The following is a 13,884-nucleotide window of genomic DNA, read 5'->3' as shown; positions in this document are numbered from 1 at the left end:
GGAGCCAGGAACTAAATTCGAGTGTCCCATGTGGGCAGCTTGGAATCAACTACAGCAGCCCTTAGGTGTCCCTTAGCAGGAAACTGGGACCAGGGACCAGGGCCAGTGCTGGTTTTAAATCTTGGTAGTCCAACATGGGCTGTGGGTATCCCAGACAACGTCTTAATTGCTAGGCCAAATACCTGCCCCAATATATAATTTTAAAAATGACTATTCAGTAAATAAAAATAAACTTGTTAAAAGTTTATGATGTCAAAGGTGATCATGATAAAATGACATTTTGGTAAAATTGTTACTGTGAAGAGAATATATTTTCTTCCCTTATCTCTTTTTGTTTTTATCTTTTTGTAGGTAATCTTAGCTTTCTGGTATCGCACATTCATGGGAATAATGAATTTGTTTGGGCTAGAAGCTAAGACCTGCTGGAATGTCACCAGGATAGAACCTCTTAATGAAGTTCAAAGCTGTGAAGGCATGTGTCCTCTTAAAATCCTGCTGTGTTAATCATTAGGGTTTTCATAAACATTGGGTGGCAAAATGGTTAATTTTTTTTCTTTGAGATACCCTAGAACTGAATGTATTTGTTTTAAGGTAGTTTAGTTGGAAGACTATGGACTTACTAGCTTGAGTGTAAATTTAGAATTAGTTTAAGTATTAATATAACTCAGTGTAAGGTAATCAAGTAGAATTCAGTTTTCCATTTCAGAAGAGGAGATGCAATAAAACGTTTTTGGGGTAACCTTATTAAACTCATATTAAGCAGTCCAATATCTATATGGAATAGTCAATTTATTGATTTAGTTCTGCATCCATATTTGCAAATCAGATATATGACATAGACTGATTTAGAAATAATGCTTTTTTTTATATGCTCCCTGTCCATACGTAGTTTTACTCAGTCACTTTCTATAAATCTTCATTGGTGTCTTTGTCACAGAACCATGCTGGGATCGTCTGACAGATTCCAGGACATGTAATGTTTATTTCTATTTGTGTTTGCAACTGAGCCCTTTTCTACTCCTAATACGATGCTGTTACTTGAGACCCTGGTGGAAAGCCTCACACATCTCTTCGGATAACATTTTCATGACTATTTTTTCTATTTCTTCAAAACCTCCATGACATGATTATTTACTATATTTTATACATATATTTTTATGGGCTTGTTTATAGTAACATTCAGCTAAAGCGAGCTATAGTATTAACTATAAACACTGAGGCTATGTTTCCCTTACATTCCCACTGATGCTCTCAGTTGATCTTCATAACATTTAAAATAGCACTGGGAAGAGGGCGTTTGAGGGGGCAATGATGCTTTTTTGGTGAAAATTAAAGGAGTGAAGAAAATGTGATGAGAAGATGGAGATTCTGTAATGACTCGGTCTGAAAGGAGGATAGAACACCCAACCTGCACATAGACAGATAAGATATTTGTGAAGTTCCCAGTGAGTCGGGGGGCCTCCGCTGCATGGAGCGGGCACTAAGAGGGCTGTTGACGGTTTACAGCAGTGAGGACAGAAGTGTGGTCAGTGAGGCCAAGTAGGAGGCTGTTGTACTCTCTGCAGACAGTTGCAGGAAAGATAACTGGGGAGTGCCTGCATTGGAGACGGGGGATTTTGGAAGTGAAATGGACAAGACTTGGTAACTGGTTAATGGAAGGAAAAGGAGGGTGAAGAATCCTGTAACAGTGCTTGGTCTCTGACTTCACTGAGTCCTTTTGAAAGGTAAGCACATTTGGAAAGCAGCAGGTTTGAAATGCCGCATCTCACCTGTATGTATGAGTTTGGCGTTCCTGAGAGACCTCAATGTGAAAATGTAAAGTGGCTACCTGGGTACATAAGGAAAAAGAATAAAGTTCTGGGCTGAGTATAGACTTGGAGTCATCTTTATATAGGTAATTGGAGCTATGGAAGTGGAAGAATTTCCTTCTGGAGAATATGTGTCCTGAGAAAAAAGAACATTAGTTGGTCCAGTATTGAAGAGGGGTAGATAAAACAGAAGAAGTTATTGGGACAGATTGAATGTGTTTGTCAGAGACGTAGAAGGAATCAGAAAGGCCACATTTCAGCTCTTGGCTTAAACCAATTAGAGCCAAATAACTTTTGCAAGTTACTTAAGTTTTCTACCTTCTGTTTTTCAACCATAAAAAAGTATTTTCTTATAAACTAATTCATATATTTGTTTTGAAAATTATGTGAGATGATGATTATAAAGCACATAGTAAGTGCTACACACAAGCAAATAATCTTAAATACTTGTATTACCATTTTACCATGCATACTAATGAACAGAAATAGCTGTCTCGTTTCATGTAAACTAAAGCTGCTCCTTGAGGTTAGGGACTCTATCTTACTCATTCTGGAGCCTTGCAGAAAAGAAACACGTGGTGACTTTTCTCTGGGAATTCAGTAAGTATCTGCAGATAGCAGTATCACCTAAATTAACATGAAGCTCCAACAATCATTACAGTACTATAGTACTTCATGAGGGAAAGTGTTGAGTAACCTTTATAAAGTGTAAGATATAAAAGTGACTAAGCAATATCTCATATGGGGGTGGCAATAAAGAGAGCAGTGTGGAAAGTAAATGCTTTCAGCAAGTTCATAAACTCTTGATTACAAAACACAGAGTTAATTATTATGCCCAGTTGCTTTATAGTCATGTATATTAAATACTGAATAATCTGTGTCTTTTCAAAGGATTGGGAGATCCTGCTTGCTTTTACGTTGCTGTAATTTTTATTTTAAATGGACTAATGATGGGATTGTTCTTCTTGTATGGTGCATACTTGAGGTAAGACTAACAAATTAAAAAATCTTTTAATGAGTTTATAAAGACTGGCTAATATGTATTGGTTAAATGATGTTAATTAATAGGGAAATTTGTAACTTTAGTTGATTTTTCAGAAGGTTAACTGACGTCATGCAACCAGAAACTGGAGATGTCACTGAGATAATGTGGTAAAGCCCTTCTTTTTATCCTTGTGGGTTTTTTTTTTTTTTTTAAATGAAGACTTCTAAACAGAGGTTTTTATTGAAAATACCTCTGGTTCATGTGTAAGATTGTTAAAATGTCAGAAGGGATCCTTGGTTGGCATTAGTAGGATAGTCTGCTTTTATTCTCTATAAATATGAAATTGAGAAAACAGTAAAAGAAGCTGTATATCATTTGAGACAGTTTGTTAGCCTAATTTTCTTGATACCAGTGTCACAACTTTGGAGTAGCAGTGTGCCCATCTGAGATAATACATTTAAATGATTTATGGCAATTGTGTATTTGGCTCTTGCTCTTCATTTCTTCTTGGGATAGCTATAAGAGCTAACTTTGCCAATGGGAAATAAAACAAAGTCAGCTTTGGTTTCACCTAGGCAAACATTTGCCATTCTCACAAAAAAGATTCAGCTGCCACTTCTCTGTTTCTTCCTTATTTTTGCTAGGGTGTGATACCCAGATTGGTAGCATTTGTCTAAGGACAATCAAAGTACTGGAGTTATCTGGCCTAACATTCTTGTGTTGCTGAACCTATGCCAGCAGACACTTACCTTTCATTTTTTTCTTTTTTTAAATTTTAATCAATTAATTTATTTATATAACAGATAGAGTTAGAGAGAGAGACAGAGTGAATGGTCTTCCTTCCGTTGGTTCACCCCCAAAACGGCCGCCAAGGCCGGCGCTTTGCCAATCCGAAGCCAGGAGCCAGGTGCTTCTTCCTGGTCTCCCATGCGGGCACAGGAGCCCGAGCACTTTGGCCATCCCCCACTGCCCTCCCGGGCCACAGCAGAGAGCTGGACTGAAGAGGAGCAACCAGGACTAGAACCCAGCGCCTATATGGGATGCCGGCGCCACAGGTGGAGGATTTCTTGAATGTTAAACATCCATATCATTTAAGCTGCTTTTGTCAGTTTTTTTTTTTCCCTTTCTTTCCTATCTGAATCATCAACTTTGTTTATTTCAGCATAATTCTTTTCTAAAAAAAGATATATTTATTTATTTGAAAGTCATAGTTACATAAAGAAGAGGCAGAGAGAGAGATCTTCCATCTGCTGATTCACTCCCTAGTTGGTTGCAATGGCTAGAGCTACACCAGTCCAAAGCCAGGAGCCAGGAGCTTCTTCCAGGTCTTCCCATGCAGGTGCAGGGGTCCAAGGACTTGGGCCATCTTCTGTTGCTTTCCAAGACCATAGAGAGCTGGATCGGAAGTGGAGCAGCCAGGTCTTGAACCAGCACCCATATGGGATGCCAGCACTGCAGGTGGCGACTTAACCCACTATGCCACAGCTGTGGCCCCTTCAGCATAATTCTTTAACTGCATGGTATTTAAAGTTTAAAACATAGATTTAATTTTTCAACAAGTATTTATTGTTTTCATTTTGTGTGTGATATATATATATATTTTTTTAGGGAGTTTTCAGTATTGGAAGATTAACATAGAATCAGTGAAAACTAAAGAAATATTTAGCACTGGAGTAGGGATGCTGTCAAGCACAGTAAATTAAAAACTAGAAATAAATAGGATAGAAAAATTTGGGGAAAAGTGAATGTTTTTAAAATATTGCATTGTGTATGTAAAAATGATCAATAAAAGTTTTGAAATAATACAAAATTTATCTTATTACTGGTTGTAAAAATTAATACATGAAAATTATAAATTCTATACCCTAGTATCAAACAGAAAATGAAATTTTAAAAGGATGCTATGGGGGCTGGTGCTGTGGTACAGCAGGTTAATGCCCTGGCCTGAAGCGCCAGCATCCTGTGTGGGCACCAGTTCTAGTCTCGGCTGCTCCTCTTCCAATCCAGCTCTCTGCTGTGGCCTGGGATAGCAGTGGGCAGTGACCCAAGTCCTTGGGCCCCTGCACCTGCATGGAAGACCCAGGGGAAGCTCCGGATCGGCACAGCTCCGGCCATTGCGGCCATCTGGGGAGTGAGCCACCAGATGGAGGACCCCTCTCTCTCTCTCTCTGCCTCTCCTCTCTCTGTGTAATTCTGACTTTCGAATAGATAGATAAATCTTAAAAAAAAAACAAAAAAAGGATGCTATGTAGACTAGCATTAAAAGCATGAAGTTTCTAAGAATTAATCTAACGAAAAGAATACATGACTTCTGTTATTGTTAAACCTTATTGAAATGCATTTGAGAAAATCTAAAAAAATTAAAAATCATGTTCTTGAATTGAAACACCTGATTTTTACAAAATGATAGTTTATCACTAAATCTATTTATAGATTCTATGCTGTACTAATCGAAACCCAATATATTTTTGTTGGAGTTTATAAACTGATATTATAGTTATTCAGAAATACAAAGTACCAGATGTAATTGAGACATTCTTGAAAAAGGTAAGAGGACTTGCTGTAGTAATTGTTGCTCTGTTGTAAAGCTCATGTCAGCAAGACAGTTTACTGTTGCTACTGGGACCAACAAATAGATCACTAGAAAGAGAAGAGCCCAGAAGTAGAAATGTGCATATAAAGATTAATGTATGACAGTAGATTTTGTAGATCGATGGATAGGTTCCTCAGTTCATAGCACAAATAATCGAGAGATTATGTGGAACAAAGACAAATTGGAACTAGTAGATTAAAGCTAAACTACTAAAAACAAAATTATAAAATGATTAGCTTATGATATAGGAGAATATCATCAGTAACTTGGAATATGAAAGACTTTCTTAAGATATAATAAGTTCAACCATGAAGAAAAAAGCTGATAAATGTGATGAAAAGACCCAAGTCTCTCAAGATACTATAGAATAAAAAAATTAGCTAGAAATTGGGAGATTATATTTGAAAAACATAACCATGTAAGATCTGAAAATTCCATTTATACTTTGTCATAATACTGAAAAATGTTTTTTCAAATGCCTCTTGTGAACAGAAGCATTGTTGTAGGTGCCAGGAATAAAAAAACCCAATATTTATGCTAGTGGAGTTTATAACCAGGTGGAAAGACAAAGGGAACAGATAACCTAATAGATTCACGTTGATAAATATTAACACACATTTCTCAGAACTCCATGGCAGATAAATGTGTGTAAAGTTAGCCATCACTATTACCAGGAAGGCACAAATTCAAACTACGGTGATATACTATTTCACATCTAATAGACTGATAAAGAGATTTTCATCCAACCACAGGTGGACGTATTTAATTAGTACAGCTATTTTGGAGATCAGTGTGCATTATCTAGTGAATTTGAACATGTAGATAGCTTATATTGCAATAACTCCAATTTAAGGTATATATTCCTATTTAAGTTTTTATACATGTATACCGAGAAATATGTGTATGAATTTAGCAGCATTATTTATAATGGCTCCAAACAGGAACTAACTAAAATGTTCATTCACAGATATGAATATGTCTTGGTTTATGAGCATGGTACAATACCAAGCAGATGTTTTTTGCAGTAATCGTCTAACAAAAAGCATATTTTATACAGTGTTGACTATTTCATGTACAAAAATGAGCATTTTCATAGACATGGGATACATAAATAATATTCAGATATCACTGGCAGTGTGTACATGGTATAATATGGGTTGTCTCATGATCACATGTCTGACTCGGCATCATGAAAGAGTACTGTACTGCATGTTTCTAGTCAAAGGAAAGATCACAACTGAAAATTCAAAGTGTAGTTTCTATGGAATGTATGACACTTTACAACCTAGGACAATCAAAAATTATAGTTGAACCATCTGTATAGATCATAAGTCAGTAATCATCTGTTTAATAATGAGGGCAAATGTCACAAATACACACACATCAATGTGAAGGAATTTTTTAAAAAATTTATTTGAAAGGCATAGATAAAGAGAAAGAAGGAAGGAGAGGGAGAGTGGGTTTCCATCTGCTGGTTCACTCCCCAAATGGCCTCAATAGCCAGGGCTGGACCCATCTGAAACCAGGAGCCAGGAATTGCTTCTGGGTCTCCCACGTGGTTGCAGGGGTCTATGCACTTGGGCCTTTTCTGCTGCTTTCCCACATTAGCAGGGAGCTGGGTCAGAAATGAACTTAAACTAGTGCCTATCTGGGAGGCTGGCACTACAAGCAGTGGCTTAATCTTCTGTCCATAGCACCGCCCTGTGAAGAATTCTTTCAAATAGAATTTGAATGAATGAAGTCAAGTACAAAATAAAAAGCTGCTTAATTCCACTTTTCTGTAAAATTTAAAAGCAGTTGAAGGTAAATGGTGGTTTGTATATGTGAGATTTGCAGACTCATATCAAGATAGTGGCTTTCTGGGGGGAGGGGACCAGTGGCAAGTGGGGACTGAAGATGCGATCATTTTGTGTTCACTTTTGTGATTGTTCTACAAACTAGAACATTTACGTACTTTTTTGTATACTATAAAGAATTAAATACAAAATTTATTATAGTGTTTTAAGGAAAAAGGATTACGTGAAATTGTCTTGGGACGCCTAAAATGTTCTAATTTTAAAAATAGTTTGTTATTCTTTTTAGTTTTTAATATAGGATGTTACATAACAATGACTAAAACTCTTTAAAATTAGTATTTTTTCTTTGGAATAGCTACCCAAGAGGTGTTGTTCTATCTGAATTAGTTACATGGTTCTAGAATTTCAAATACACTGTTAGGTTCCAATCAAAATATATTTAGACAAGGATATATATTTAGACAAGGCCATAAGCAAAGTGAAGTTCTCACTTCCCTTCAGAGAAAAGTGCATCATCCTCCCTTGATGATGGGAGAGGGAGGAGGAAGTGGGGTGAGAATGGGGATGGGAGGGCAGGTATGGTGGGAAGAATTGCTATAGTCCTAAAGTTGTACTTATGAAACTTGTACTCAATAAATAAAAGGTTTCTGCACCCGCATAGGAGACCAGGGGAAGCACCTGGCTCCTTGCTTCAGATCAGCGTGGTGCGCCGGCCACAGCAGCCATTGGAGGGTGAACCAACGGAAAAGGAAGACCTTCCTCTCTGTCTCTCTCTCACTGTCCACTCTGCCTGTCAAAAAAATAAAAAAAAAAAAAATTAAAATAAAAAAAAGTTTCTTTGGAAAAAAATGGATATGTAGATGTAACCAAGCTTCTCACACCATCCTTCTTTCAATTTCGTTTCTTCTTTTTTGAAGTGCATCTTTTGAATTTCTTTAGTTAAAATCTGCTAATGGTAAATCATTTCTCATTAGCTTTCTTCTGCTTGGTGGTTTTATTTATTTATTTATTTATTTATTTTGACAAGCAGAGTGGACAGTGAGAGAGAGACAGAGAGAAAGGTCTTCCTTTGCCGTTGGTTCACCCTCCAATGACTGCCGTGGCCAGCGCACCGCGCTGATCCGAAGGCAGGAGCCAGGTGCTTCTCCTGGTCTCCCATGGGGTTCAGGGCCCAAGCACTTGGGCCATCCTTCACTGCACTCCCTGGCCACAGCAGAGAGCGGGCCTGGAAGAGGGGCAACCGGGACAGAATCCAGTGCCCCAACTGGGACTAGAACACGGTGTGCCGGCACCGCAAGGCGGAGGATTAGCCTATTGAGCCGCGGCGCCGGCTTGGTTGTTTTTTTTTTTTTTTTAAACTCATTTCTGTAATACTGAGCGTCTTCCCATTGTGAATATGGGGGTACAGCGGTGAATGAGCCAGATGAAGAATCTGTCCACAGGGTGCTGTGAACGTGGTGACGATGGAGGTGGGACATGAAAAGAGTGTGCAGGGAGATGTGGGCAATTCAGAATATTCAAAGGATGTGATACAAACACTGAAATGCTAGCCCATTTGGTAAGTTAGCTCATGTCTGCATCTATGTACTTTATTTAGGAAATATTTTAAACATGATAAATCATAAAACAGGTGGTTACTGACTTATGATCTGTACAGATGGTTCAACTATAATTTTTGATTGTACTATGTTGTAAAGTGACATACATTCCATAGAAACTATACTTCGAATTTTCAATTGTGATCTTTCCTTTGACTAGAAACATGCAGTACAGTACTCTTTCATGATGCCGAGTCAGACATGTGATCATGAGACAACCCATATTATACCGTGTACACATTGCCAGTGATATCTGAATATCATTGGTATTTTATATGTACACATATATATATTTGTTCATTTAAGATTAGAGAACTAGATGGTACTGTTGACATTTTTATTAATATACAGTTTAGTACTAATATGTTTTAAATATGGAAAACTGATTATAAAATCTGAGATAATTTTGTGGAAAACTCACATTTTGCATGAATTATGATTGTATACTTTTTCTTTAACAGTGGGACTCAGCTAGGAGGTCTAATTACAGTAATGTGCTACTTTTTCAACCATGGAGAGGTTTGTTATATAGAAGATAATTTTTAGAAAATAGAAGAGGCTGTAAAGGAACAAGGAAATACATTAATCAGAACAATATGTAGATGCATACTTTATGACTGCAACATTTTAAAACCTCATATATTGATATTTTACTTTAAAATCTTAAAGCACTAGAATTTAAAGCATGAAATATCTTGCATGGTTTTTAATGAACATTTACATATATGTATTCTGTAAAATAAAAGGAAGTATTGTGCTTGCTGAGTTCAGACCTTTATATACATGATCTCGTGCAGTCCTACAAACTTTCTGGAGATGGGTGCTAAGGTAGCCATGTAAGTTATGACGCTGGAATTTAGAGAGTTGAGATTACTTATCCAGGTTTCCACACTCACTATGTGAAGAAGCCGTGTTTCTCATTTTGTACCTATATGGCTCTAAAACTTTGTTTTTGAATATATATTGAAGTTTTGAAACTTTGGACTAAGAGCACTTAATGTGAAATCTGCTTTCTTATCAGATTTTTAGGTATATAATACAGTATGATTAACACAGTGTTACACAGCAGATTTCTGGAACACATTCATCCTGCAAAATAAAAACCTGCCCCTTCGCTAGGATGGAAGGGCTGCTGGGGCCTGGCAGCGTGCCTGCAGTTAAGGCACGGCCGCTGTGCTGGTGCTGCCTTTTCAGTAGTAGAGAATGCTCAATTCAAAATAGAAATTAACTTACTTAACTTTCATCCAAGGGGTCATGCTCTACGTAAAACGAGTTCATAGACTTGACTTAGAACACGTTAGATTCATTCAATACAATATTGAGTATGTACTGTGTGCTAGATTTCTGTTAGAATCTGAGAACATGGCAGTGAAATGAGAGGATAAAAGAATGCGACTGCCAGCTTTTGGAAGCAAGAACTAATACTGTGGCACAAATTCTATAGGATGGAAGACACTGTTATTAGGGTAATTTTACACTTGATCTTAGCCGAAAGGCCGAGAAGCAGTATTAGGTTAATTTTTACAACTATACATAAAATACCTTAAACTATTATTTTAACTTAAGAAAACAAATGAGTTTTCATTCACAAATGTATATTAATACATTAATACATATTAATATACAAATGTGTGTTAATACTCTTTATATTAACAAATAGAGGGTCTTTGAATATGCCAATTAGTGGTATGAGTTGTCTGTCTTATGCATTTCATAATTTATCTTCCAACATTTACAATTTTGATTTGGAAGAGGAGCAACAACTTTTAGGACTCATAAAATCCTAACAGTTTGTATTCTTTCTAGAATTTCAGAAATGAAACTTTCACAACACTTGGACCCATGTGTTAGACACAGTTTTAAAGTCTATATGAAAATTAGTGAATACTTTCATTACATTATCAGTTAGTGATTCTTGAATACTTTGTTAGTAAAATTTATTTTCAAAAGTGTAGCTCACAAATCCAGTGGCAATCTTTATTTATAATTTATTTACCCACTTACGGTAAACTCTCTCAGTGTTTATGTCCTAGGTGATGTTTATTTAGGTATTTTTGTGGTGAGCTTACATCCTATCACTCTGGGATGCTAGGGCCAAACCTGCTGGCCTGGAATATGGATCTGGTTTGTCAGTTTTCAAAATCCCTAGATCATATTATTTGCCCTAGGATTTCCTTGTGCTTGATCTGATTTCTGAAGAGCATCAAAAAGTTCGTGGAAAATGTATATTATGAAAAAAATGTATGAATAGGCCTCTTTTTTTGCATCAAAACAAACCTGTCTTTTAATTCATTTTGTTCCATGAACTTTCTGAAGATTCTCATATCTTTCATTTCTCTCTAGCCTTGGTAGTTAATTGTGCTCAATCTAATGGCCATTTGCATTAAGAAAACTTTGAAAACGGATAAGCTATGCCAGGCATCCCGAAATAGGGCCCAATAAGTCTAAAATTAAAAATATTAAAACTCCCCCTAGTTTTGACCTTAATATTTGTTGTAAAGGAACAGGATGTGAAATGAGCATTTTACTGATTTCAGGCTACCCGTGTGATGTGGACACCGCCTCTGCGTGAGAGTTTTTCATATCCATTCCTTGTACTTCAGATGTGGATTTTAACCATGATTCTCAGGTAATTTAAATTTATAAAATAACATTAAATATATTTTTTAAAGATATTATTTATTTATTTGAGAGGCAGAGTTACAGACAGTGAGTAGGAGAGACACAGAGAAAGGTCTTCATCCACTGGTTCACTCCCCAAATAGCTGCAATGTCCAGAGCTGCACCGATCTGAAGTGAGGAGCCAGGAGCTTCTCCTGGTCTCCCATGTGAGTGCAGGGGCCTAAGGGCTTGGGCCATCTCCCACTGCTTTGCCAGGCCACAACAGAGAGCTGGATCAGAAGAGGAGCAGTCGGGACTAGAACCGGCTCCCATATGGGATGCCGGCAGTATAGGCAGAGGATTAACCTACTGTGCCACAGTGCCAGCCCCAAAATTGAATATTTTTGCAATGTATTTACGTTTGTTAAAATATGCTTCAACCTACTAATTACCAAATGCTTTCTTTTAAAAGTTATTTTAAGATTTATTTGTTAATTGTTTGAAAAGCAGAGTTACAGAGAGGAGGAGGAAGAGAGAGAGAGAGAGAGATTGATCAATCGATCTTCCATCTGCTGGTTCAATCTCCAAATGGCCCCAGTGGTTGGGGCTGGGCCAGGCTGAAGCTAGGAGCTCAGACCTTCTTCCAGGTCTCCCATGTGGTTGCAGGGGCCCAAACACTTGGGTTCTTTTCCTCTGTTTTCCCAGGCGCATTAGCAGGGAACTGGATTAGAAGTGGAGCAGCTGGGTCTTGATCTGGCACCCATATGGGATACCTGCTTAACCTGCTACACCACAACACTGGCCCCTAAAAATTATTTTAAAAATGGAGTTAAGAGTTAAGACAATAATCTAAAATTACTGTGTAAAAGTTGCTTTACATTTAAAACTCTGGGCTACAAGCTTTATATAGCTACATTATGTTTTAACAGATCAAAATATACATGTTCATATATGGTTTAGAAAGATTGGAAGATTTTTTAGATAGTTTCTTTTTTTCTTCAAAGGTTGTGTACTCTCATTGTTTTCCAGTCTGTAGTTTTGATAGAACTTTAACATGTGCTCTGTGAGAAACATACCCTGTGTGCAGATGAACTTGGGAAATACTGGGTTAATAGTTAAGGGTTAACTATATTTATATATTTGAAACTTTTCTAAAAACCTTGTATTTCTAGCAGCTCAGCCTATTTCATCTGAGCTGTATTTCTTAATTTTTGTTGGAATTAAGTTTATAAGCATTTCAGAAATTTGAGAGACTCAAGAAACAACAAAAACAATTCGGTAGAATTGCATAAACTTTATCATAGAAACAAATTTCAGAGACACTAAGTGAGATGTCTCTCTGAGATAATGATCACTCCAAGCCTTAATTCACTTACTAATTTGTGATGGATTATACTTTATATAAAATCATTTGTGTGTATTTATTCTTTCTTGAAGCTAAATTTGTGAGCCATACATACACTCACACAAATGTCTAGGTACGTGCTTCTGTGTATTTAAAAGCACTGGCGGAAATAGGGACCATGCAGCATTCATCTCTTTGACCAAGGCGTTCATGTGCTGGATGTGAATGGAGGTAAACAGTGGTATACGAGGGGTGGCTACGACCTCGAGAAGGGTCTTACTGTCTGTCCAGCAAGTATATTTGGAGGTAGAATTTGGATTTGGAAATCTGCTCCCTCCCTAGACTTCTTGCCTTTACATGTTGCCACCTCTCAAAGATCATGGTGAGGGAGGCTGCTGTTCCTTTGCCCTCACTCCTCAGTTAAATTTTTAGGAAAGTAAGTTATTTTTCATTTTTTAAAATGTTTTGAATTGATAATATTCTGGCCAAACAGGGATTTCATGGAATGAAATGTCTTGATTAGAAAATTCTCTGGTATTGCATAATGGACATTAAAATTTCAGCATAAAATAGTTCAGCTTTGTTCCAGGGTTATATTTCAATTTGTTGTATCACATTCTTTCCCTCAATTTTTTCCATAGTTGTATCTTATAGAAAGCTGCAGCTGGGGCTGGTGCTGTGGTGCAGTAGGTTAATCCTCCGCCTGCAGCGCTGGCATCCCAGCTGCTCCTCTTCCAATCCAGCTCTCTGCTATGGCCTAGGAAAGCAGTAGAAGATGGCCCAAGTCCTTGGGTCCCTGCACCCATGTAGGAGACCAGGAAGAAGCTCCTGGCTCCTGGCTTCAAATCAGCACAGCTCCGGCCGTTGTGGCCAATTGGGGAGTGAACCAGTGGATGGAAGACCTCTCTCTGTAACTCTGTCTTTCAAATAAATAAAATAAATCTGAAAAAGAAAGCTGTAGCCAAACATACATTCAAGATAAGCACAATGTAGTATTCATGAGAGGCTAGCATCACTTTCTGTTTTCTGACCTTCTTGGTACAGTATTAAATTTCTATTTTCATGCATATTTTGAGGAAAATGGACTTCTATATTAATATTTTATTTAATAAACTACAATGTTGTTTTTAAAACTCTAGTGTTTTTTTTCTTTATTTT

At 37.2% G+C, this 13,884-nt stretch overlaps 1 protein-coding gene across 1 annotated transcript in view; it reads left to right on the top strand.

The window, feature by feature from the left end:
- LOC100341431 (putative C-mannosyltransferase DPY19L2) overlaps positions 1–13,884 on the top strand; it is a 94,580-nt gene that overhangs the window by 18,916 nt on the left and 61,780 nt on the right. The window contains 4 exon segments of the mRNA XM_008261630.5: positions 352–472; positions 2,700–2,793; positions 9,242–9,299; positions 11,318–11,409. Coding sequence (XP_008259852.3) covers positions 352–472; positions 2,700–2,793; positions 9,242–9,299; positions 11,318–11,409 — 365 coding nt within the window.

This window comes from Oryctolagus cuniculus, chromosome 16 (genome assembly GCF_051225735.1).
Source record: "Oryctolagus cuniculus isolate XC-2025 breed Fujian yellow rabbit chromosome 16, ASM5122573v1, whole genome shotgun sequence".
NCBI lineage: Eukaryota > Metazoa > Chordata > Mammalia > Lagomorpha > Leporidae > Oryctolagus > Oryctolagus cuniculus.
The sequence above is the reverse complement of the archived record's forward strand: the minus strand, read 5'-3'. Positions and strand labels throughout refer to the sequence as shown.